The 25,956-nt window shown below is 43.3% G+C and overlaps 3 protein-coding genes and 1 pseudogene across 4 annotated transcripts; 3 read left to right on the forward strand and 1 right to left on the reverse strand.

The window, feature by feature from the left end:
- Positions 1-73: 73 nt before the first annotated feature.
- LOC124478802 (NACHT, LRR and PYD domains-containing protein 12-like) lies at positions 74-6,450 on the forward strand. The gene is made up of 10 exons (XM_047037255.1): positions 74-215; positions 373-809; positions 1,173-1,388; positions 1,798-1,843; positions 1,936-2,158; positions 2,552-4,325; positions 4,922-5,089; positions 5,321-5,494; positions 5,766-5,933; positions 6,187-6,450. The coding sequence occupies exons 1-10, from the start codon at positions 183-185 to the stop codon at positions 6,362-6,364; spliced, it is 3,417 nt and encodes a 1,138-aa protein (XP_046893211.1). The 5' UTR covers positions 74-182; the 3' UTR covers positions 6,365-6,450.
- Positions 6,411-9,180, forward strand: LOC124478850 (annotated as a pseudogene).
- A 5,859-nt stretch (positions 9,181-15,039) lies between these two features.
- Positions 15,040-18,911, forward strand: LOC124478811 (vitelline membrane outer layer protein 1 homolog). The gene is made up of 5 exons (XM_047037267.1): positions 15,040-15,218; positions 16,796-16,968; positions 17,129-17,241; positions 18,219-18,519; positions 18,731-18,911. The coding sequence occupies exons 2-4, from the start codon at positions 16,813-16,815 to the stop codon at positions 18,511-18,513; spliced, it is 564 nt and encodes a 187-aa protein (XP_046893223.1). The 5' UTR covers positions 15,040-15,218; positions 16,796-16,812; the 3' UTR covers positions 18,514-18,519; positions 18,731-18,911.
- Positions 18,912-19,457: 546 nt separating this feature from the next.
- Positions 19,458-25,069, reverse strand: LOC124478807 (complement C1q tumor necrosis factor-related protein 7). 2 transcript variants are annotated; one of them, XM_047037263.1, is made up of 3 exons: positions 24,913-25,069; positions 23,251-23,513; positions 19,458-22,454 (listed from the first exon to the last, which is right to left on the reverse strand). In XM_047037263.1, the coding sequence occupies exons 1-3, from the start codon at positions 24,981-24,983 to the stop codon at positions 21,826-21,828; spliced, it is 963 nt and encodes a 320-aa protein (XP_046893219.1). In that variant the 5' UTR covers positions 24,984-25,069; the 3' UTR covers positions 19,458-21,825. The 2 variants fall into 2 exon arrangements, with proteins under 2 accessions (XP_046893219.1, XP_046893220.1); XM_047037264.1 differs by having other exon boundaries at positions 23,251-23,484; positions 24,913-24,998.
- Positions 25,070-25,956: the final 887 nt, after the last annotated feature.

The following is a 25,956-nucleotide window of genomic DNA, read 5'->3' on the forward strand; positions in this document are numbered from 1 at the left end:
GCTGTCAGCTTCGTTACTCTCAGCTCCTCCTCCTGTTTCCTATTGGTCCACACATGGACGCAGGTAGGAACTGGAACAGGAAGCTAAGGATTTGCACGAAACGAAAGTAAAAATGGACTCCAGTCTACGTCTATCGAATTGCAAACATAAAAAGTAAAATAGAACAAATTAAAAAAGTCAATATGGAAAGTTCAGTAGAAGATCAAGGATCAGAGGTGCGTTGTTCTACAGTTGTTTTGTTGTCCGAGTCCAGGAATAGTCAGTCGCAAATTAATTGTTCTGTCCTGTCTATGTGTGTAACAGTGAACAGTATTCCATTGTTTGTGTAACAGCGGTCTAAGTCTTTGAAGTAATATTGAACTTTGTTCATAGATTGGCACCGCCTCTGAAATGAGTGTCTCTGGAGAGAGGAAGGACGACACTGCCTCTGAAATGAGTCTATCTGGAGAGAGAGAGAAGGACACTGCCTCTGAAATGAGTGTCTCTAGAGAGAGAGAGGAGGACACTGCCTCTGAAATGAGTCTATCTAGAGAGAGGAAGGACGACACTGCCTCTGAAATGAGTGTCTCTAGAGAGAGAGAGGAGGACACTGCCTCTGAAATGAGTCTATCTAGAGAGAGGAAGGACGACACTGCCTCTGAAATGAGTCTATCTAGAGAGAGGAAGGACGACACTGCCTCTGAAATGAGTGTCTCTAGAGAGAGAGAGGAGGACACTGCCTCTGAAATGAGTCTATATGGACCAAGAGAAAAGAGAAGCACTGTCTCCAAAAGAGGTTTATCTGGGGGAAATGACAACACAGCCAAAAGGTACAGAAAAAATGAGTTAATTTGTGTTTGAGTTTCTCTATCTGGATACTTGTCAATGTGATCTTATCAATTGCATTTTTTATGCAACCTCGGGTAAGTTTGTGTAAAGTTTGTCATGGAGTAGGCATTGTTGATGTACGAGCACAATATGTGTATTTACACTATCGGGTCATAGTCAAGGTTAGGGAATTGCAGGGGCGAAAGTCTGATCAACTTTGTGGTGCACAATAACATTGACATTTAGTCAAGAGCAGTTCCTGAGGGGGAATACACCTGTAGCACATAGCCTAACCTTAAATCTAAAAATGCTTACAATGTGTCTATAATCAGCAGTCCCTTCATTGATCACCACATACATTTCAGGATCAGACCAGCCTCACCTGCACCCAGCTGTGTGTCTATGAAGAGTAACAAGTCTATGACTCCACCTATCACGTTCAAAGACATTCCTACTGAACACAGTATTGAACAGCCGAGACCAGCCTCACCTGTACCCAGCTGTGTGTCCATGAAGAGTGACAGGTCTATTGAACCACCTCCACGTTTCAGTTCAGAAGATGGGCCTTCTAATGAGGAAGGGTGGGTAATGCCTACTGCTGTTATTCAATTGTACTTTAAGGAGACACAAATGGCTAGAATTTAGAAGTATAAAATTAATCATTTCGTTTTATTTTAATTAACCAGGTAGGGCTCATTGAGTTGTAAAATATATTTTTGTATTTTTACACTATTACAACTTGAAAAAAAGTTTAGTAAAAGAACGACATAATCACTGGAGTATAATATAATTACAGATCAGGGAGTCAGCTTAAAAATCAATTACTGTCTATCAATAATTTAAAAACATCAATCTGTGACTGATCTGTGACAGACTGTGTTGTAAGGTGAAGGTACACAGGTATCACTGTGATGTACACAGGTGCCACTCCTTGCCCCAGCCCAACAGATGTGCTAAATCCATTTTTTATTATTATTTTATCGTTCACAGATATCAGCAGGACACACAGTCTGAACATCTGTCCTCTGTATTCACGGTGTGTTTTGAATGTTTCTGTTCACGTCAAACATAATCATTGGGAGACTGTTATTATGCAACTGTATAGAACATGTTAATTCTCTGTTTCAGGAGCTTGATGAGACTGTCATCACATATGTGAAGAACGAGCTGAAAAGGTTCAAGAGTATTCTGAGTTCAGATTTCCCAGAAGGCTTAGAGAGTGAGAACCAGGAAGTGGTGGACCCTGAACATCAGAAGCAGGAGAGCAGTGCCCGAAAGGGAGCTCTGAAGATCACACTGCACGTCCTGAGGAACATGAACCAGAAGGAGCTGGCAGACAAACTGGAGAAAAGTAAAATACTTCACTTTGTCTTTGTAACCACTGAATAGTTCTTAACTCAATCAAGTGTTATTATGGAGTTGGCAAAACAAAAAAAATGGTAGTCAGGTGGCTGAGCGGTTAAGGAATCGGGCTCGTAATGTGAAGGTTGCCAGATCGTGCCAAAATGACGTTGTGTCCTTGGGCGAGGCACTTCACCCCACTTACCTCGGGGAGAATGTCCCTGTACTTACTGTAAGTCGCTCTGGATAAGAGCGTCTGCTAAATGACTAAATGTAAATGCAATACAACACAAAAAACATTTGTGTGATTATGCACATAACCTTCACGTTTTTCAGCATTAATGTCTTTAATATTTGTAAATGGCATATGATAAATACAGTATGGCTGTTTTCGTTTATTCAGGGGTGCATCCTCATCATAAACTCACACGGAAACTCAAATCTAAACTGAAAAAGAAGTTTCAAACTGTGTTTGAGGGCTTAGCTAAACAAGGAAATCCAACGCTTCTCAAAAAGATCTACACAGAGCTCTACATCATCGAGGGTGAGAGTGTAGGGGTCAGTGATGTACACGAGGTGAGACAGATTGAGATGACATCCAGTAAAGCAGCAAGACTAGAGACAGCCATCACGTGCAACAACATCTTTAAACCATCGGAAGGACAAGACACATTCATCAGAACCGTTCTGACAAAAGGTGTCGCTGGCATCGGAAAAACTGTCTCTGTGTGTAAGTTCATCCTGGACTGGGCTGAGGGAATAGCTAATCAGGAAATCCAGTTCATCTTTACACTCCCATTCAGAGAGCTGAATTTGATGAAAGGAGAAGAGCTCAGTCTGATCGAACTTCTTCATCGCTTTTCTGATGAAACAAAAGAATTGGAAATCACCTACTACAACAAGAACAATGTTCTGTTTGTCTTTGATGGTCTGGATGAGTGCCAGCTGCCCCTAACCTACAAAAAGAGGTGGTGTGATGTCACAAAGCCCACCTCATTGGATGTGCTGCTGACAAACCTGATCAGAGGAAACCTGCTTCCATCTGCTCTCATCTGGATAACCACTCGACCTGCAGCAGCCGATCAGATACATTCCCATTGTGTTGACCTGGTGACAGAGGTACGAGGGTTCAATGAACCACAGAAGGATGACTATATCATGAAGAGATGCAGGGATAAGATCCTGGCCGATAAAATCATCTCACACATCAAGACATCAAGGATCCTCTACATCATGTGCCACATACCAGTCTTCTCTTGGATTACTGTCACAGTCCTTGAACACACGCTGAGCACAGAGAAGAAAGAGAAGATGCCCAAGACCCTGACTGAGATGTACACAACCTTCCTGGTGTTACAGACCAAACAGAAGAAAGTGAAGTATCAGGAGAAAGCTGAGACAGATCCACATTGGGATGAAGAGAGCATTCAGAGTATTCTGTCACTGGGAAAACTGGCCTTTGAACAGCTGGAGAAAGGCAACCTGATTTTCTATGAAGACGACCTGACAGAGTCCGGTATTGATGTCCGTGATGCCTCTGTGCACTCAGGAGTGTTCACACAGATCTCCAGAGAGGAGAGTCCAGTCTTCCAGGAGAAGGTGTTCTGCTTCGTCCATCTGAGCTTCCAGGAGTTCCTGGCTGCTTTGTTTGTGTTTTGGTCTCTTCTTAACAAAAATGTAAATCTCATGTCTGAACCTCAGTTCACCTCATCCACATCTGAAATTGAGCTCTACAAGAGTGCTGTGGACAAGTCCTTGCAGAGTGAGAAAGGACACCTGGACCTTTTCCTCCGCTTCCTCCTGGGCCTCTCACTGGAGTCCAACCTGACACTCTTACGAGGACTTCTGCCTCAGACAAGAACCATGTCGAGTCGTGAGGAAACAGTCAGGTACATCAAGATGAAAATAGGAGAAAATCCCTCGCCAGAGAAATGCATGAATCTGTTTCATTGCCTGAATGAACTGAATGATCATTCTCTAGTGAAGGAAATCGAATACTATCTGAGGCCAGGATGTCTCCCAAGCAAGCAATTGTCATCTAGACAGTGGTCAGCTTTGGTATTTGTGTTACTGACTTCAGAAGAGAAGGTGGATGTATTCGACCTGAAGAAATACTCCAGATCAGAGGAAGGTCTTTTGAGGCTGTTGCCAGTGGTCAAAATCCGTAGCATTGCTCTGTAAGTATTAATGTATCTGCATTTGGATATCAAGCTTCTACCTTCTAAAGCCGGTCACCCCACTAGCACTGTGTATTAGTATTTAGCCAACACTCAAGTTCGCCAGGTCTCTAATTTTGACCAGGAGATACAGTTTATGGATACATTTAAAAAATAATTGTAGTAAGAAATGTATGGTGAGCTGCCTGGGGTAAGATCTACAGAGTGTCTGACTGGAGGGAAGTTTTTTGCTACACTGGCTCATCAAAAGTTTTGTGAATTTAATGTTATCTCAAGTTAGGGTCAGTTTATTTGTCTTGCTACATGTTAGCTTTCTTTCCAATTATGCTTATAAACATAATATAATAACTAAATGTAAGGTGTTACTGCTTATACTAGATGAAACAGAAATACCTTTGCAACAAGGTGTCCAACTTTAAGGGGTGGTATGTATAGTGGTTATTATATCTATATTAGGACATCTATAACTATAATTATAGAGCATAATAATCATGGATGTTCCGTCTGTAATTTCTCAAATATTTGCCTGTTATAATATAAAAACAAGAAAGGGATTACATATTTTATCTTCTGTTTTCCTATTTTTATCCATTCAGGCTGAATGACTGTAACCTCTCAGAACGGTGCTGTGAAGCACTAGCCTCGATTCTCCCCTCCTCAGATCTGAGAGAACTTGACTTGAGTAACAACAACCTGGGGGATTCAGGCATGAATCTGCTCTCTGCTGGACTGGGGAGTCGTCACTGCAAACTGGAGACACTGAGGTCTGTACACACACCATATACTAATTCACGTACAATTAGTTTTCTTACTTTTAAGTGGTTGTTGTATGTTAGCAGAATCTGAAAAGGGAATTAATTGCAAAGAACTGGAACATGCACTTGATTTTTCCACTCTTAGGTGGAGTCTGTCTGTTTAACATCATCATTAACAGTCATTCTTTAATCCTACTACCAGAGGATTTGTAAATCTTCTTGAATTTGTCATAATTACAGGCTGTCATGCTGTCTGATCACAGAGGAAGGCTGTGCTTCTCTGGCCTCAGCTCTGAGATCCAACCCCTCCCTCCTGAGAGAACTGGACCTGAGCTACAATCATCCAGGATACTCAGGTGTGAAGCTGCTCTCTGCTGGACTGGAGGATCCACACTGCAAACTGGAGACACTCAAGTAAGGAGAGATCACGTCGAAAATATTTTGCAATTACTTCGCTTTCTTAGGTCTCCCTCTAGTCTCCTGTCTCTCTCCCACCCTCCTAACTTAAGGGGATGGTATGTATAGTAGTTAGTAAATTTATATTAGGACATTTATAACTTTAATAAAACCTATAATAATCATGAATGTTTTGTCTGCAATTTCTGAACTATTTGCCTGTTATGGTATGAAAACAAGAAAGGGATTAAATGTTTTGTCTTCTGTTTTCCTATTTTCATCCATTCAGGCTGAATGACTGTAACCTCTCAGAACGGTGCTGTGAAGCGCTAGCCTCAATGCTGCCCTCCTCAGATCTGAGAGAACTGGACCTGAGTAACAACAACCTGGGGGATTCAGGCATTAAGCTGCTGTCTGATGGACTGGGGAGTCCTCACTGCAAACTGGAGACACTGAGGTCTGTACACACACCATATACTAATTCACATAACATTTGTTTTTCCTACTTTTAACTCTATTGAGTGGTCGTTGTATGTTAGAAGAATCTGAAGAAGGGATTCATTGCAAAGAACTAGAACATGCACTTGCATTCTCACCTCTTAGGTTGAATCAGTCTGTTTAACATTATCATTACCTCCACTGTAGGCAGTCATTCTTCAATCATACTACCAGAGGTTTTGTAAATCTTCTTGTATTTATATTAATTACAGGCTGTCAGGCTGTCTGATCACAGAGGAAGGCTGTGCTTCTCTGGCCTCAGCTCTGAGATCCAACCCCTCCCACCTGAGGAAACTGGACCTGAGCTACAATCATCCAGGAGACTCAGGTGTGAAGCTGCTCTCTGCTGGACTGGAGGATCCACACTGCAAACTGGAGACACTTAAGTAAGGGGAGATCACGTCAAATACATTTTCTAATGACTAATGCGAGTCAGATGGCTGAGCGGTGAGGGAGTCGGGCTAGTAATCAGGAGGTTGCCGGATCGAATCTTCGCCGTGACAAATGACGTTGTGTCTTTGGGCAAGGCACTTCACCCTACTTTCCTCGGGGGGAATGTCCCTGTACTAACTGTAAGTCGCTCTGGGTAAGAGTGTCTGCTAAATGACTAAATGTAATGCCTTAATGATTGGTTGTGTTTATTACAGTCCTGTGATGCCCATAGATTGATTGATTTCATTTTACTGTCGTTTAGATTTATTGATTACTATAAGGATGTGAAGTTTAAAAATATGTCAAAAAGTGCTTCTCGAGAACATTACCGAGCCTGTCTTTAAATCTCAACACATTACAGCAACTGATGTGCTGGATGCCTGTGTGGTATTAGATCAATGCCATCATTCCTCTGCTAATCTCTACAGTTTAGATCCCGATGGAGAGTGCTGGATCAGACCTGGGCTTCAGAAATGTGAGTACTAAATTAGAAGAATAAAGCTATTACTTCTCTTTGCTGTCCTGGATGAAAATGTATGTTGAATGAAAGAACACCTTTCGAGAACTGACTTTTAACACATTTCCTTCCAAGGAGAAGGGTGAGAGAGAGAGAGGTTGTGGAGAAAGGAGAGAAGGTTGAGGGAGAGCAGGTGTTGGAGATTAGATGAGTGAGAAGTCTTTCAAGGGGCAAGGAGAGAGAGGTTGGGAGAGAGAGAGAGAGAGAGAGAGAGAGAGAGAGAGAGAGATGATAAAATTGAGAGAATTGAAAAAGGGAAACATTCTGATGTGAATGATGATAATTAATTCACTGTCTTGTTCACCCCATCAGATGCATGTGAACTCACTTTTAACGTGAAGACTACACAGCAATACCTCTATCTGTCTGACGACAACAGGAGGGTGACACTCGGGAGAAATATGCAGAGCTATTCTCCTTCTCCTGAAAGATTTGACTTCAGGTCACAGGTGCTTTGTAGCGAGAGTCTGCATGAGCGCCATTACTGGGAGGCAGAGTGGACAGGAAGAAATGTCTGCATAGCAGTTGCATATGAAGGAATCAGCAGGAGAGGATTTCCGGACTATCGGTTTGGAAACAATGACATGTCTTGGTGTCTGGTCCATGGTGATAACGGATACGAAGTCCGGCACAATAATAGCTGCACCACAATTACTTTCCCATACCTATACTCCGACAGAGTTGGAGTGTATCTCGACTGGCCAAACGGCATTTTGTCCTTCTACAGTGTCTCTGATAAAACACTGACACACCTGTACACGTTCCACACCACGTTCACTGAGCCCCTCTATCCAGGGTTCCATGTTTGGAAGTATGACTCCTCAGTGTCCCTGTGTCATGTAGAATAGCCTACTATGTTTTCCTTCATAGAAGTCTCACTTCTCTTAGCACACAACTGGAAGGCAGGATGGTGTGTGATCATGACCACACAGTCACATAGATGTTAATGAAGATGGAACTGTATATAGTGTGGACATATTGGTTTTGATTTGATTGTTTTAGCTTAGCGGCTGTTTAAAAAAAAAATCATTTTAAATGCTGATTATTGCCGGTTGGCAAGTACTCAAGCTTTGAGGTGCAAGTATTCAAAGCTGAATTGGCCAGCTCGCTGCTTTGTGCACTTGTGTATAGACCCCCAAAATACAATCAGGACTTTATCCATGAGTTCTCTGATTTTTTATCGTTGATTTTGCCTGACTTTGATAACCTTTTAATCTTTGGGGATTTTAATATTCATGTTTGTTGTCCATCAAAGCCATTGGTTAGCCAGTTTTACGACTCATGGACTCATTTAATTGAACTCAGTCTGTAACTGGCCTTACACATGATCTTGGCCATACACTCGACCTTGTTTTATCTTTGGTTTTCCTGTGTTAAATGTTGAGTTGGATGATACTTGTCTATCTGACCATACACCTGTGATTTGTAATGCATCACTCTCTTGTCCATTACCTAAGCGTCATATGCCTGTTTGCTACATTCGGGCACTGGATCACTCCACTGCTGGGCAGTTTTCTGACGCCTTCACAGCTTCTCCATTTACCACCCAACTCAATGACACTTATTGAGGGACTTGTTGCACTTATTGGTTAATTGTAACTGATTTAACTACTTGTACTCTGCTGTGAATTATATTATTGTTGCTTGCTTTCCTCCAGGTACACTCTAGCACTTTCGAGGATCATGTTGTTTAACTGTAACTTGTTTAACTACATTGCTCTTATTTGCTCTTCACAATGCATGCTTCATGTTTCGGCTACAAACTTTGTGTTTGGGGCTCTCTAATTGTTTATGATTATTGACCTGTGCACCTTTTGCTCTGTCTTGTAAGTCACTTTGGATAAAAGCGTCTGCTAAATGACTAAATGTAAATGTACCAGCCTTCCAGAGACAACCTCCTCTCTGGGTACAGAAGAGCTAGTTACTCTGTTTAGCACCATAGTTACAGGTATTCTTGATACTGTTGCCCCACTCAAACTTAAGCGATTTGAGAACTTTGTACACCACTTTGGTTGGCGTTGGCTGTTTTTAAATATGCTTTATAAATAAACCGACTTGACTTGTTTTGCAAATCTATCTGTCACACTCAAAGTGATTTGTAATAGAAAACTGTTGTCTCCTTGCAGACTTGAGGAGAAATAAAGATGTTTTTGAAAACACAAGAAATATTGTGTACTTGGAGATTTCCCTATCATTCTCTTTCTTAACAAACACACCACCTAAACGCTTTGTACTTAGTGGTGACTGACAGGCCCTATAAACTCACTCCTGTGTAACAGATTAAGTTTGTCTCAATGATAAAAGAGTAAACACATAACATCATACTACGACAGTGACATCACATCACAACAATGACATCATACTATGGTAATGACATAATACCTAAAAAAAGAGATTTAATGTATTCTGCTAGATGCGGTGATTAATAATACAGGTCATAAATAAGAACATTTAAAATTATGTGAATACTACAATCTCCAGTCCTTTCCCTCCCTTTACTTCACTCTAAGATAATAGAATAGAACTTTCTAGAATATCTATTAAATATATATCTAAGCATAGTCCTCAGACAGGGTGTCGAGGTGGTTGGTGTTGGCGTAGAGCAGGAACCCAGAGAAGAGACTGTCTGACCAGCCCGGGTCGGAGAACAGGCCGTTCTGGTCCTTAAAGAAGATCTCCAGCCACACCTCGTCCTCAGGGTTCAGGAACATCGTGGCCACGTCATGGTCCCCGCAGTACAGGCCAAACAGGTGACTTTGGAACATGGATGAGGGTTGGAATGTACTGATAGTAGTTACTCCTCTATGTCAGACGCCCCCTCTGGTATTACCATCACCATCAGTCCGGTGACAGCTGGGGTCAGAACTAACTTCACCTGCTCTTCCACCTGCATCCCACAATGCAGCTATGTCTGGGATCCTGGACGGTCTGGAGAGCAGCGAGGACCACCAGTGTACCGCCGTCAACCCAGGGAGCGGCCAGTCTGAAACGTTGACGGTCACAGTTGAAGTGGAAAGTACAGCTGGGTTCAGGGTACTTTTTCCCCACCCTGAACCAGCCGGTCACCCTGATCTGCGGTGGCGCTAACAGGGTACAGGAGGTGGCCTGGTACAAAGACAGCCAGGCTCTCACCCCAGACTCCAGGACAGAACTGCTGGCTGGCAACTCCACTCTCTGCTTCAGCTCACTGCAGCCCTCCGTTGGTGGCTTCTACAAGTGCACCGCCTCCCGGCTGAATGAATAGGGGTCTTTAGCTTGGTCTACCTTTTAAACTGTGAGTGAGCGAGAAAAAGAGAGAGAGAGACACACATGCACAGAAGGAAAGAGGACCAGGGAGAAAAAAACAATGCATACTTCTTGTCTCTTAAGGGTTGTACATGTTTTGTAGAGTCGTAATTTTGTGTCTCTTCTTTGTCCTGATTTAGTCGAGCTGTCATGCCAAAAACTGTCCTAGTGCCAAAAACTGTCCTATCTGACGTCACAATGCCTTTCCGATCAGTGGCGGTTCTAGACACATTTTACAGGGGGGGCCAAGGTGAGGAATGGGGTTTAGTGTTTTAGCAATCGTGAAGGAACGGCTGTAGCAGCATACACAATTGGCTTGGGAGACAAAGTGCCAAGTCAATGCATTCATTTGAATGTAATAGCCAGTCCATACACTGAACATTTAACCCCACTGTCCATTAATATTACAGGAGAAAAAGTGGTGGACTTTTTTATAAAATAACATGTTCAATGTTATATTAAATATAAAAACACACTACGAACAGGTAAGACATATTAAGCTTAAGCTATACGCTTGTAATTGTAGCCTCGACGTCACCTTGGTTTTAATAATTTTCGACATGATACAAAGTAAATATTAATTGATGCCTTTTTCAACTTGTAGTAGCAGTTTATCCCAACACAATGCTTTTCATCAAAGGATGATCATGATGATTAAGATGACGAAGAGACCTAATGACTGCTGCCGCAGAAATTGATGCAGAGAATGATGTATGGTAGCTACTGGTAGTTCTCTCCCCATGTACTTTTATTTACAGGCTTGTGTGGAATTGTCAGTTATACTAAAGTTTTGAGAACAATGAATATAAAAAACGATTTGCACATTCTGATCCTGTTGAACAGACCATGGATCCACTGGATCTACAGTGAGACGTTCATTTAATGGCAGGTGAAACTGCATGTGGAACTGTGAAATGTAGCTAATGTAATCTAATGTATTCCCAGTTACAAGTAAATAACTTGTACAAACTGCACCTCATGACGAAAGTGCCAAAAACTGACCAAGAGATGGTGTAGGCCTACTTAGGGTAGAAGAATAAAAGCTAATCTCGAAAAAGATTTACTGCAACACCAGTTACAGGAGGATGCATGGTCACAGGTGATGTTAGATGTAGGAACAATAGCCTATATGAATATTCATTGTTGAATTTGCTGAATTTCTATTTTGACCGAGAAATTGTGTACTTAGGGCAGAAGAATACAGGCTGATCTTGTAAGGCTATCAACCTGCCCCCACCTCTCATATGGTAAAATATGGAGTTACTGGATGGAGTCTCAACTTGATGGCTCTCACACAACATTGTGTAACTTACTGTAGCATTGCCAGTCATGTTGATAAGTAAGGGTCAAGATTGTGGTGTGTTTAGTTGTTCTTAGATATACTTGTCCTACTCCTTCTTCCTCACCTTTTACTTTCTATCTCTGTTTCACAAAAATCATGCTAGAGTAGGTAAGAGTTAACCTTCATTGATTTCATTCATTTGCAATATGATTAAATGATTATATTATTTAACCTTACTTTGACCATTCTGGCTCTGATTTAACCCATGGAGTCAAATCACTGTAATTCCATTGGTATTTGCATTATTTGGTTAATATTAATACACTGTTCAGTTTCCCATCTTCTTTCAAACCATAGGGGAATTAGTTTAGGTTGTTTGGTCAATATTGACCCCCATACAATCTTGAAATAGATTTGTTGGGTTGGGGATAGGTAGAAACTCAGTTTGGCATGGAAAACCTGCTTGCGAGCAGGTTAGGTTCACAGCATAAGTTACCATGGTTACTCCTCTTTCTGGAATGGAAAACCTCAAGTGTGCCACTTTTCAGGGTTAACCACCTCAGAGTTTTCATTAAACCCACTACCAGGAATACCCCCCAGGTACTCTTGGAGCTGTGCATACCTATTTGTGTGTGTGCGTGTGTGCCCTGAGGACGAGGTGTAGCTGGAGATCTTCTTTAAGGACCAGAACGGCCTGTTCTCTGACCCGGGCTGGTCAGACAGTCTCTTCTCTGGGTTCCTGCTCTACGCCGACACCAATTACCTCGACACCCTGCCTGAGGACTATGCTTAGATAGATATTTAATAGATATTCTAGAAAGTACTATTCTATTATCTTAGAATGGAGTGAAGGGAGGGGAAGGACTGGAGATTCTAGTATTCACATCATTTTAAATGTTTTTAATTATGACCTGTATATGCGTTTTTGAGGTATTATGTCATTACTATAGTATGATATCATTGTTGTGATGTGATGTCACTGTCGTAGTATGATGTAATGTGTTTACTCTTTAATCATTGAGACAAACTTAATATGTTACACAGGAGTGAGTTTATAGGGACAGTCAGTCGCCACAAAGTACAAAGCGTTTTGGTGGTGTTTCTGTTACAAAAGAGAACAATAGGGTAATCTCCAAGTACACAATATTTCTTGTGTTTACAATAACATCTTTATTTCTGCTCAAGTCTGAGCCTAAACCATCAGAATGGTTCCGATGAATGTGTCTTGTCCTGCTGACGCTTCAAAGATGTTGTTGCATTTGATGGCTGTCTCTAGTCTTGCTGCTTTACTGGATGTCATCTCAATGTGTCTCACCTCGTGTACATCACAAACCCCTACACTCTCACCCTCAATGATGTAGAGCTCTGTGTAGATCTTATTGAGAAGCGTTGGATTTCCTTGTTTAGATAAGCCCTCAAACACAGTTTAAAACTTTTTCTTCAGTTCAGATTTGAGTTTCTGTGTGAGTTTATGATGAGGATGCACACCTGAATGAACAAAAACAGGCATTCTGTATTTTTCATATACCATTTCTAAATATTAAAGACATTAATGCTGAAAACCTGAAGGTTATGTGCGTAATTACACAATTATTGTTTGTGTTGTATTGCCAACTCCATAATAAGACTTGATTGAGTTAAGAACTATTCAGTGGTTACAAAGACAAAGTGAAGTCTTTTACTTTTCTCCAGTTTTTCTGCCAGCTCCTTCTGGTTCATGTTCCTCAGGACGTGCAGTGTGATCTTCAGAGCTCCCTTTCGGGCACTGCTCTCCTGCTTCTGATGTTCAGGGTCCACCACTTCCTGGTTCTCACTCTCTAAGCCTTCTGGGAAATCTGAACTCAGAATACTCTTGAACCTTTTCAGCTCGTTCTTCACATATGTGATGACAGTCTCATCAAGCTCCTGAAACAGATAATTAACATGTTCTATACAATTGCATAATAACAGTCTCCCAATGATTATGTTTGAGGTGATCAGAAACATTCAAAACACACCGTGAATACAGAGGACAGATGTTCAGACTGTGTGTCCTGCTGATATCTGTGAACGATAAAATAATAATTAAAGATTTCTGGTGGGGTGGGGGAAGGACTTAGCCTGGCTCTGCCCTCCTACGTACTTCTGCTCAATTTTGATTTTGTACGAGAGTCTGGTTAGGACCAGACTAGGAAGGAGTGGCACCTGTGTACACTTCTGTGTACATCGCAGTGATGCCTGTGAATCTTCACCTTACATACAGATAAGTCACAGATTGACGTTTTAAAATTATAGATAGACAATTTTTAGGATGACTCCCTGATTAGTCTATGTTTTTAAAATGGTTGTTTTATGATTATATTATAATCCAGTGATTATGCCGTTCTATTACTAGATATTTCTGTGTTTTCCAAGTTGTAATAGTGTAAAAACTTGTTGCTGCCTATCTTGGGCTTGCTCTCACAAATGTATTTCACAACTAAATAAGTCCTACCTGGTTAAATTAAATACAACTAAATTATACATTTTATACTTCTCAATTCTAGCCATAGTGTCTCCTTAAAAGACTTGTCTTCTGAACTCAAATGTATAGGTGGTTCAATAGACCTGTCACTCTTCATGGACACACAGCTGGGTACAGGTGAGGCTGGTCTCGGCTGTTCAATACTTTGTCCAGAAGGAATGTCTTTGAACATGATAGGTAGATGCATTGACTAGTCACTCTTCATGGACACACAGCTGGGTGCAGGTGATGCTGGTCTTTCCTGTTTAAACCTGTCAAACACATATACTTGTTCAGTGACAGTTTGAGGATGATTAGTGCCTGACCCCATGAGAGGTAATGCCAGGGGGGGTCAGGGGGACAAGACCCCCCTGATCCTCCCATTATATCACTGTAAAAACATAACTAGGTAATTTAAATATTAATAATATGCAATGAAAGTCAAGGTCAACTTTATTATCCCACAAGTGGAAATTGATGTGGTGATCAATGAAGGGACTGCTTATTATAGACACATTATAAGCGTTTTTAAATGTACGTTAAGGCTATGTTATTACTGATACTACAGTTTTATTCCCCCTTAGGAACTGCTCTTGACTAAATGTCAATTGATTGTGCAGCCCAAACAAAAAAACATTAAACTAACGTCTCCCACAGACAAAGAGAGAATGTGGAGCAGAGTCCCATGATAGCAGAGTTTAAAAACAGGTGGCCTGCCCTGTTTCTGCAGTGTGTGAAGTAAGTAAGTGTGTACAGGTTTAAAAATAAATAGTTTGAATTTGCCAATAGTCCTGCATCCTTATGTGGTCATTATTATATCTAACAAAAAACAAATGGATGTATTTTGTTCAGATCTTTTTCAGGTGATTGCAGAGTTTTTTTGCGGATCACCACCAAGCCACTGCAATCAAAGTTCATGTCACAGCTGGACCACTTCTCAAACAAGCTGATCGAGATCTTCAAGAGAAAAGGAGGAATGAAGGGGCAAAAGATCAAAGGCGTTTTGGCAATCATACAGTTGGTAAATCTTAGCTCCTCCTCCTGTTTCCTATTGGTCCACAAATGGATGCTAGTAGGAATTAGAATGAGAAGCTGAGGATTTTGCACTATAAAACGAAATTGCACGGATGTAGCCTACATGACTCCAGTCTACGGATAATCGAATAGCATAGGCTACATAAAAAGTAAAATAGAAAATTTTCAAATAGTCCAAAAGGAAAGTTCCGTAGAAGATCAAGGATCAGAGGTGAGTTGGTCCGTGTAACATGTGGCCTTAGTTTTTTCTATATTTTGCAACCCGTGTTGACCAACCCAACAAAGGGCCGTAATATAGTTTTGTCACTTTAGCAACTCAAACACACATTTAAGTATAATGGCTTGTTTTTGGTTGTTTCGTAAAAAAAAGAAAAAAGAAATAACCATATAACACAAATGGTATGTATGTTGCTTGCTTTTCTACAGGTAGGCCTTCACTCTTGCACTTTTTGAGGTTTAATCTAATCGATTTTATCGAAATAGTCAGTATGCAGTGGTTTTGATTTGTCTGACATCATCAGAGTAGGTGTGATCTGGGTTGACTGGAGGTCCGTACGGAAAAAACGCATAGGAAGTTCAGCGGGATATGACATTCTATTTCTCAATTATAAGGCTGGGGGAATTTAAATTAAGTTACAATGAGTACTATTGCAGCATAATGAAGGGGTTTAACCACTGATTGAAACAAACATGAACATTTGTAAAATAATGCTTTGTTAGCAACAACAAAAAACGTTTTATGTGACTGTCCCACATTATTTGATCATGTCAGGTAATGTGGGACAGCATTCTTCAGGTAAAGTGGGACATCTAGTAGGCTAATTCTTTGTTTATGCTGTAAAAGTAATTTGATTGTACAGTTCTCACATTTTTTATACCAATGCATCACACTGTACTTAAGTTCCCAACTAAATAACACCTTTTACTTGCATCGAACCAGCGCTTTCAGATTTGTTACCACTGACGCTAGGCCGTAATGCTAATGCATCGTGCTAGCTAGCACTTCGACCGCAGGTCAATAATGTTTACGTCATCAGTTACACTTTCTGCCTATTGTATAAGTCAAACCCCACAACTAAATGAATCTTGCCACACCCTTCCACCTAGCATTGTTGTCTATAAACTATTATTATTAATATTAGCATAATAGGCTGACAGACGATGACTGTCCCACTTTAGCACACTAGCTGTCCCACGTTACCTGAAAATGCTGCCTGAGTGAGAGAGGGGGTCATGTTATGTTTGATAGTGTGTAGCTTCTGAAATACTCAGTATTCTGATTTAATTCCAACATGAAAATGTTCCTAAGGCCTAAAACAATTTACAGAAACACCACTGGGGTGAGTTAACAGTTCTTTTGTAAGTCTACTGGAGCCTCTACCAAAAAGTGTTCCACATTACCTGAAATCACCCTACTGTTTTACCCAAACTAACCCATAACTTATCTGGTATTTGTTCATACATTTTCTTAAAATAAGTCATTGTGTATAATACTCGCGCATCCCTCACATTATCTGATCTGCTCTACTTTTCTACATAGAATTCACTACTTGAGATTATACTGATTATTACGAAGGCTAGATTAAATATTATTAAATAAGGTTTCCTCAGTCCCTTTTAAACAAATTATGAGGTGGTGCCCCCAAGAACTAGATACCTTATTATAGATTAAGTATTGCTAATCTTAATCGTGTAAACCCTGCTACATAAATAACAATGTGAAGGCCATATTAGGCCAGGCCAAGTTATAAGAGATATCTGTTCTCAATTGGCTTTCTGTGTCTTCAGGCAGAGAGACTGCAAACATGGCCATCCTTCTTCCTATTGCTGTGGTCCTTGCTACGTTGTCCCTTGGCCTTTCCGGATCTGTGCTTACCGTGCCCAATGGACAGCAGTGGGGGGAGTGGAAATCGACTGAGTATTGTCCAGCCCAGTTCTATGCTGTTGGGTTCAGTCTGAGGGTAAAAACAATGTATTGTGTTTGTCAATTTACAGATTGCGAGTTTGTGAGAGTTTGGTTTAAATGTTTGTCAGTTATGGAATCAATACAGTTGTGCATAGAAGTAACCCACATTACTATTTGGATTAATTTCATGCTAGCATGTGTCTCTCTACTCTCAGGTGGAAGGTACACAGGGTCTTGGGGATGACACTGCCCTCAATGGCATTCGGCTCATTTGTGCCAAAGACGGGGACATGAGCACCCTTCCTACAGTCGAGTCCCACGCTGGATTGTAAGATAACACTTTAGCTCTTACAGACTTGTTAAACTTCTCTGTAAACGTGAGCCTTATGCCTTGTGAGAGTAGTCTGAATGTAGGGTACAGGTCAGGCTTCTGTCTGATCATGTAATTTCTTTGTAAACATGTCAAAATGTGAGGATTGAGGAAACTGTAACTTTACCTATATATCCCTGGTAATTCACCAAAAGAGAACCCTGTCTGTTCCAAGCTCCCTCATGACTTCTTTTAGCTCATTTACCTTTTCCCCCCATCCCTTCTCCTTTTCCCCCCATCCCTTCCCCTTTCCCCCCATCCCTTCCCCTTTCCCCCCATCCCTTCCCCTTTGCCCCCATCCCTTCCCCTTTTCCCCCCATCCCTTCCCCTTTCCCCCCATCCCTTCCCCTTTCCCCCCATCCCTTCCCCTTTCCCCCCATCCCTTCCCCTTTCCCCCCCATCCCTTCCCCTTTTCCCCCCATCCCTTCCCCTTTCCCCCCATCCCTTCCCCTTTCCCCCCATCCCTTCCCCTTTTCCCCCCCATCCCTTCCCCTTTTCCCCCCATCCCTTCCCCTTTTCCCCCCATCCCTTCCCCCTTTCCCCCCATCCCTTCCCCTTTTCCCCCATCCCTTCCCCCTTTTCCCCCCATCCCTTCCCCCTTTCCCCCCATCCCTTCCCCTTTTCCCCCATCCCTTCCCCCTTTTTCCCCCATCCCTTCCCTTTTCCCCCCATCCCTTCCCCCTTTTTCCCCATCCCTTCCCCTTTTCCCCCCATCCCTTCCCCTTTTCCCCCCATCCCTTCCCCTTTTCCCCCATCCCTTCCCCTTTTCCCCCCATCCCTTCCCATTTCCCCCCATCCCTTCCCCTTTTCCCCCATCCCTTCCCCCTTTTTCCCCCATCCCTTCCCTTTTCCCCCCATCCCTTCCCCTTTTCCCCCCATCCCTTCCCCTTTTCCCCCCATCCCTTCCCCTTTTCCCCCCATCCCTTCCCCTTCAGCTGGGGTGACTGGTCGAGCCCTCGGTATTGCTCCGGCGGAACACTCATCTCCTTCCAACTGCGTGTGGAGGACAGTCAAGGCGTTGGTGACGACACTGCCGCCAATAACATCAAATTCCGCTGCAGCAGCAACGAAGTTCTGGAGGGTAACGGCCATGGGTGGGGAGAGTATGGACCCTGGAGCCAGGAATGTAGCAATGGAGGCATCTGCGGCATTCAAACCAAGATGGAAGATCGCCAGGGTCGGGGGGACGACACAGCTCTCAATGACGTGCGTTTCTACTGTTGCTCCTAATCCCAGGTAAAACAAACAAGAAGATTGTAGTTTGTTAGTATTTATGGATTTCTACAATTTTTTTTATGTTAGATGGCTTTTATTTCAAGCCATTTAAGTACATCAATTAATCAATATAGCATATACTGTATTGATGCCCCTGAAAGAAATATACCCGTGTAATAACTTGAATCGTTCATTTTGACCTTGTTATAATTAGCATGATGCTTTTTTCCAGGAATTATCTGTGAGTAACATCGTGAACCACCTCAACCTGGAACACAAACTCGGACCAAACTAAGGACCCCTTAGTAGAAGACCAAATGGTCGTATTTTGAGTTGTTACTGTCAATGATTACTTTCTGTAAACCTTTTTGGAATGAGCCATTTCCCTCTAAATAAAGGTCAAGCATATTTACGTTGTCTGGGCATATTTTCAGTTAGCAGATGGTACTGTTTCATTGTTTGAATCAAGATTCTATCTGAGATATTACCTGTGACAACGTTAATTGTTTCAAAAGGGGTTCTAATGAATTAATGCAATATGAGTGGGCTAAATGATTGCAACTATCACTAGAAGGGAAAAACTTAAGGGACGTTTAAGTCATAGAGAATAGGACAATTTTTACACAGGATTGCCCAATTTCAGTTTCTCTTCTAATAATGTGAGGCTGCCAGCCAATCAGCATTCCCTCTTGCAGGGCAAATGGGAAGACAACCGTTTCAATAGGTGCGTTCGACTTCATGCTGCAGCCGGCTGACTTGAAGCTGAGAATGCCATTGGCTGCTTCAGCCGGGCTGCAGGCGACGCCGTTGCTGCATGAAGTCAAACGCACCTATTCTACACGTTGTCGCGAACCAGGGGAAACAGACCAGCCAAACCGGCACAGAGGGCGGGTCTATAGGCTTAGATTAGTATTGTGTAGTATTGTGTCTGTGAAGACTCAGATATCACGCCGTGTAGCTTCGTTTCATTTCTTTATTCAAACTGCCGCACATCACAGTTTACGACACCTGCTGTACTCTAATGCTGAAACTCTTAAACAGTAACTCACACGTAATTGAACTGGTGGATGAGCCCACAGAATGGGTTTCGAATTGGGTGGCCACACACACAGAAACACACAGTTTTTTGTGAATGGTAAACTACTTTGGCAAATTAATTCCAAACCTAAGTGAACTTACCACACCGCTTCGTCAGCTGCTTCACAAGGAAGTGGTGTGGAATTGGACATCAAAAGAATGCTTTTGACAGGCTCAAGACCTGCATCAGCAGCCCACCTGTACTCCAATGATGTGAGCCAACCAGAGACATTCACATGCGATGTGTCACAATATGGTTTAGGGGCTGCTAGCCTCCAAGAGGGGAGTCCCGTGGCATACGCGTCTCGCACACTGACCCAGACGGAGACGAGATAAGCGCAAATTGAAAAGGAACTTCTAGCAGTGGTCTCCGCCAGCTACAAGTTCTATGACTAGATGCCGGTTGTGATTGAGACCACCAGCCCTTGGTCACCATTCACAACAAGGCATTTCACACCATTCCAGCTCGCCTGCAATGCATGATGTTACTGTTGCAAAGATTCGATCTGACTCTCACCTACAGAAAAGGAAAGCATCTCTACTTAAGGGTCGGAGGGGGGGCAGAACGCACAGACCTAGTTGGCTTTAGAGGGCCATCACCAGGACATGGAAGCTCCTATTGGGTCAAACAAGGTGTTGATCGAAAGGGCAGAGTGTAGCCGCCATTTTAAGACTCTCCACTCATAAATACTCGAAGCACATCTCCTCCTTTGAGCCATAATGCGTGAGAGACTGAAAAAAATATAATTGGAAGGCAGAATGAAGCAACAAGATTGTGGCTATGTGTGGATATAATGCATTGTTTGGACAACTACTCGACATGGTTAGATCCTTTGGACCAAGCCGTAGGCATGGAGTCAACATCGGGGGCGTATATAAAAAAAAAGATAATTCCGGACAGCGTGCGTGGTTGCCTGTCGTAGCGTAGCACGTTTATATTTTTATATCAATATATTGGGGGGGACATTTCGACCATATTTGAATATTGGGGGGGATGTCTTATGATTACGGGCTTGCTTTGGACCTTTGGGAATGTAAGCAGATCAAGTTTTTGATGGGTTGTTTGCATACCTGGACCAATCGTAACCTTTTAGGGTGAGTACAACTTTTTGCTTTGGCTTTGTTTATATATTGGTCACCGGACAAAGACGTTGACTGTACTTGCTGTTGCGACTTGATCTTGAAATGGTTTATTTCAATGGAAGCATGGAAACATTTAGTGCGTAGTAATTGGGGTAGGAGGGGGCAGCGTTTCCGGCCCGCGGACCGAAATCAGGTTCTACTTGTACTCTGCTGTGAATTATATTGTTGTTGCTTGCTTTCCTCCAGGTACACTATAGCACCTTCAAGGATCATGTTGTTTAACTGGAACTTGTTTAACTACATGCTCTTCTGGTTCTACCCATTGGCTCTTATTTGCTCTTCACAATGTATGCTTCATGTTTTGGCTTCAAATTTTGTTTTGGGGCTCTCTCGTTGTTTATGAACATTGACCTATGCAGCTTTTGCTCTTTCTTGTAAGTCGCTTTGGATAAAAGCGTCTGCTAAATGACTAAATGTAAATGTACCAGGGGAGTAGAAGACAACCTCCTCTCTGGGTACAGAAGAGCTAGTTACTCTGTTTAACACCATAGTTACAGATATTTTTGATATTGTTGCCCCACTGAAACTTAAGCGATTTGATAACTTTGTACAGCACTTTGGTCGGCGTTGGGTGTTTTTAAATAAACTAACTTGACTTGTTTTGCAAATCTATCTGTCACACTCAAAGTGATTTTTTTATAGAAAACTGTTGTCTCCTTGCAGACTTGAGGATAAATAAAGATGTTTTTGAAAACACAAGAAATATTGTGTACTTGGAGATTTCCCTATCATTCTCTTTCTTAACAAACACACCACCTAAACGCTTTGTACTTAGTGGTGACTGACAGGCCCTATAAACTCCCTCCTGTGTAACAGATTAAGTTTGTCTCAATGATTAAAGAGATTAAACACATGACATCATACTACGAGAGTGACATCACATAACAACAATGACATCATACTATGGTAATGACAAAATACCTAAAAAATGCATGAATATTATGAAGAGATTTAATGTATTCTTCTAGATGCTGTGATTAATAATACAGGTCATAAATAAGAACATTTAAAATGATGTGAATGCTACAATCTCCAGTCCTTCCCCTCCCTTCACTTCGCTCTAAGATAATAGAATAGCACTTTCTAGAATATGTATTAAATATCTATCTAAGCATAGTCCTCAGACAGGGTGTCGAGGTAGTTGGTGTCGGCGTAGAGCAGGAACCCAGAGAAGAGACTGTCGGACCAGCCCGGGTCAGAGAACAGGCCGTTCTGGTCCTTAAAGAAGATCTCCAGCCACACCTCGTCCTCAGGGTTCAGGAACATCACGGTGGAACCGGACGCCACGTCGTGGTTCCCCGTGTTGGCGTCGAAGGTCTTGATGCGGTACTGCCCATTTTGCACGAGGCCGATGGCCAGGTGCTTGTCGGCCAGGGTGATGTCGTAGGAGAAGTAGTAGACTCCCGGGTAGGCGCATATGAACTTGCCTGTGTCCGGGTTGTAGTGGCCCCCCTCGTTGAAGAGGACCTTGTTGAACCTGATGGGCGTCTTCTCGGCTGGGTAGCTGCTGGTGATGCCGACAGAGAAGGCTGCTTTGGGCACCAGGCTGCCACACCTGCAGACGCCTGGGGTCCCCCTTTGGCCTCGGGGGCCCCGGTCCCCCTTCTGGGCATGGGGGCCGTGGGCCCCTGGTGGACCCGGGTCTCCTTGCTCTCCCCCGGGGCCTCTCTTTCCCCCTGGCCCCCGGTCCCCCCGGTCACCATGCCTCCCTGTTGGCCCAACTCGCCCCTTCACACCTGAAACATGAGATGAACTGTAGTTCAGATGCTGTTGTTGTTGTACCCTGGTAGCAGAGATGTGTTACTTTTCACTGTGCCTGGCAAATTCAGACAGTTGACTCCAAGCACTGAAACCCTGTTAGAACTAAGCACTTCTGGTTTCTCATCGGTTTTGTTGAGGGTGTGGTGTGTATGTTGACAGAGATAGCGTCTGCCTGGATTGTGATCTCCTGACATAATGGAAAAATGCCAGGTGTGCTCATCCGTCCACCTGGCAGTCACAGCTCGCAGATGCAGGAAGATGATCCTTATATAAAACTTTTATAGACTGTGATTTATCTCTGTCCTCATAAATACTTCATCTTTTGTGGCAGCTTTGCCCCTATCATATATCACTGTCTGGATCCTTCCAGAGGAGGGGAAGGGGACAGACTGGAGGGGAAGGATGAGGGCCCTGTCACCACAAAGGATGCCTGCAAGATGTTGGTAAAATTTCCACCTTAAATTCATCTTTTACTTAACTAAGTAAAACAACTTTACAACATCTTTTAACATCTTTACAAATAGTTGTATTTGCCTTTATAAGGAAATATCACCAGTATGTCAGTGACAGGTCAGTGATACATTGTCTCGTTAATATCAGAAAGGATTTAAGAAATACATGTGTAGGCATATCAACAGACTCAGTCCAGCATTAACATGTCGTTATGACAAGGAGATCCGACAGACAGGTAGGTAGACAGGCAGGCAGGCAGGCATTTTTAATCATCTCCGAGTCAGGCAGGGGTGAGGGTGTGTGTGGTCGTCAGCGTACCTGCGTCCCCCTTCTCTCCCTTCTCCCCTTTGCGTCCGTCCCTGCCATCTCTCCCGGGGATCCCCACCTGGCCATCTGCCCCCGCCCCCCCGCTGGGCCCGGGCTTGCCCGGTGCCCCCGGCAACCCCGGAGCACTGCATACCAGACGGGGTGCAACTTCCTTCGCCTTCGCCAGCTGCCCAATTACACACTGGCACAGACAGGCCACGCCCACCAGCGCCCACATCCTGCACCCTGCAGCAGAGCGGCGGAGATGGAACAGCCTTAGACATAAAGGGAGATAAATGGAAGAGCCTTAAACAAATAGCAGAGGGAGGGAGATAAATGGAACAGCCTTAGATTCACCACAAGGGAAGGAGAGTGGGGGGGGGGGGGATGGTAAGACAAAGAAACAAACACAAGTTAGTTCTCATGGCATTTTGCTCAAGTGAACCACCATGAGAGTTCAGCTGCAGCTCTCTCTTCCAAGCCCCTCCCAAACGTTTCCCTCTCTGAGTTCCCCTCGTCAGAGCCCTCCACATTTCATGTTTGAGCATCTGAAGCTGGAGAACGCTCGGTCCCCTCTGCCAAGCATTCCACTGGCGTGACATAACAGCTGTTGTGTTAGAGGAACCTCACAGCGACTGAAACACAGGCTGGAAAACACAAACGCGCAGACTAACCCTTGGCAGCACTATGGATGAACCTTTCAGGGAACTATTTTCATGAGTTCATATTAAAACTAGAGTTCTGTGTGCATACTGTTGCACAGTTCAAAGAGAGAGAAAGAGAGAGAGAGTGTGAGAGAGAGAGACACAACATGAACGGTCTGTGTCCAATGCTTCAACGAAAGTAGACACAAACTGAGGAATAGACAGATGGATAGACAGGCAGATAGACAGGCAGACAGACAGATAGACGGACAGGCATACAGTGCTCGACTCATCCCTGTATGTATGTGATGCCAGTCATGAATGGAAACAGATATGTCTCGTGTGTTAATGAGGGCTGTTTCAGCTTAATTCTCTGTGGTGTGCTTTTGACATGTGAGGTAACCATGTCGGCATGGAGCCAGCGTGAGGTTCTCCCCGCCCACCATTTCCGCCCCGCAGAAGTGATGTCATCTTGGGAATGGCCTAGAACACCAACCCTGGTCTAACACACACGCACGCTCCCCCCCCAGCCCCCACCACACACACACCCAACACGCCCACTCTCAACCAACGCAGAGAAGAAACCATGCGGGAAAAACATCGATTCTCACACACAAACACACACAGACATCATGCACGTTGTTCATTATGTCAGTTACTTTTACTAAACACATCTAAACAATATGTTTCCTGTGTTGTGTCACATGGGATGGGCGTAGCTCAGTTCTAGAGCATTTGACTGCAGATCAACAGGTGGCAGGTTTGAATCACCCAATGAATGTTGCCCTTCAGATAAAAGCTGTTGAACACAAATGTCATCATTCCTCCCTTCCTCATTCATAGGTTTGGATAAAAGTGTCCACTGAGAAAAGACAAGACTGTTCCTTGAACTGTAATACTGAAACACTGTTGGAACTATGCACTGCTCCTTGATTTTCTGCTGTATATCCAACATGCATAATGTGTACGCTGCTTTGGATTAAAGTGCTAAATGAAGACGTGATGTAGTAAGAAGATAGCAGGCTCTCACCTCACAGTTGTAGGTCCTGCAGGTGAATTGACAGTCACTCCAGGTAGGGCTAGTGTCCTGTTGGCCAACATAGTCAGTCTATCAACATCTCTCTCTCTCTCTCTCTCTCTCTCTCTCTCTCTCTCTCTTCTCTCTCTCTCTCTCTCTCTCTCTCTCTCTCTCTCTCTCTCTCTCTACCTCTCCTCTTGGTCACTCTCTCTCTCTCTCTCTCTCTCTCTCTCTCTCTCTCTCTCTCTCTCTTTCTCTCTCTCTCTCTCTCTCTCTCTACCTCTCCTCTTGGTCTCTCTCTCTCTCTCTCTCTCTCTCTCTCTCTCTCCTCTCGGTCTCTCTACCTCTCTTCTCTCTCTCTCTTTACCCCTCCTCTTGGTCTCTCTACCTCTTCTTTCTGTTTCTGAACCTCTCCTCTATCTCTCCTGTTGTCTATGTGTCTCCCCGTTCTCCAGCATGTGTGTGAAACACAACATCTATGTTCTCAGAGTTCTGCGTCATTGGGACAGCAGCCGCCTCCCAACCTCTCCCTCTCCTCCTCGCCCTCCCCTCCACCTCTCCTCTCCCAGCCACTCCTCTCCTCCTCCCTCTTTCTCACCCCTCCCAACCTCTCCTCTCTTCGTCCCCCTCTCCTCTCCAACCACTTCTCAGCTCCCCCTCTCGACCACTCCTCTCCTCCCCCCTCCCAGCCTCTCCCCTCCCTAAACCCCAGCCCCAGCTGGTCCTAACAAACATCAAATAAGTGACTCAGAATCAGTGGAACCAAATCAAAACTACAGGACCAGTTCTGAGGTGTTCACAGTGTAAGTCAATATTATGTATTTTTTACTTTAATTCACAGTATTCCAAGCAGAAAATTTGAATTGACTGAAGACAGTGGGAAGTTAACTTTTTCTACAAATCGATGTTGTAGCATGTACTGTATGACAGCATGACAGTTCTAAACTGCAGGTGCAGAAAGCATACACTAGATGGTGCAACACAGCCGCAGAGGAACTGTTGCTATGTTTCTGTTACCCTGGAGACCCAGCCCTCTGTGAGGAAACATAGCTGTGG

Source organism: Hypomesus transpacificus, chromosome 16 (genome assembly GCF_021917145.1).
Source record: "Hypomesus transpacificus isolate Combined female chromosome 16, fHypTra1, whole genome shotgun sequence".
NCBI classification, from domain to species: domain Eukaryota; kingdom Metazoa; phylum Chordata; class Actinopteri; order Osmeriformes; family Osmeridae; genus Hypomesus; species Hypomesus transpacificus.

Excerpts from the sequence above, each read along its gene's own strand:
- LOC124478802 (XM_047037255.1), top strand. The coding sequence starts at position 183 with ATGGAAAGTTCAGTAGAAGATCAAGGATCAGAG. Across the intron at positions 216-372 it reads TAGAAGATCAAGGATCAGAG|ATTGGCACCGCCTCTGAAAT; the intron begins GTGCGTTGTTCT and ends CTTTGTTCATAG. Across the intron at positions 1,844-1,935 it reads ATCTGTCCTCTGTATTCACG|GAGCTTGATGAGACTGTCAT; the intron begins GTGTGTTTTGAA and ends TCTCTGTTTCAG.
- LOC124478811 (XM_047037267.1), top strand. The coding sequence starts at position 16,813 with ATGGCCATCCTTCTTCCTATTGCTGTGGTCCTTGCTACGTTGTCCCTT. Across the intron at positions 16,969-17,128 it reads CTGTTGGGTTCAGTCTGAGG|GTGGAAGGTACACAGGGTCT; the intron begins GTAAAAACAATG and ends CTCTACTCTCAG. Across the intron at positions 17,242-18,218 it reads GTCGAGTCCCACGCTGGATT|CTGGGGTGACTGGTCGAGCC; the intron begins GTAAGATAACAC and ends CTTCCCCTTCAG.
- LOC124478807 (XM_047037263.1), bottom strand. The coding sequence starts at position 24,983 with ATGTTGGCCAACAGGACACTAGCCCTACCTGGAGTGACTGTCAATTCA. Across the intron at positions 23,514-24,912 it reads GCAGGACCTACAACTGTGAG|GCTGTTCCATCTCCGCCGCT; the intron begins GTGAGAGCCTGC and ends TTTATGTCTAAG. Across the intron at positions 22,455-23,250 it reads GGGAGAGAAGGGGGACGCAG|GTGTGAAGGGGCGAGTTGGG; the intron begins GTACGCTGACGA and ends CTCATGTTTCAG.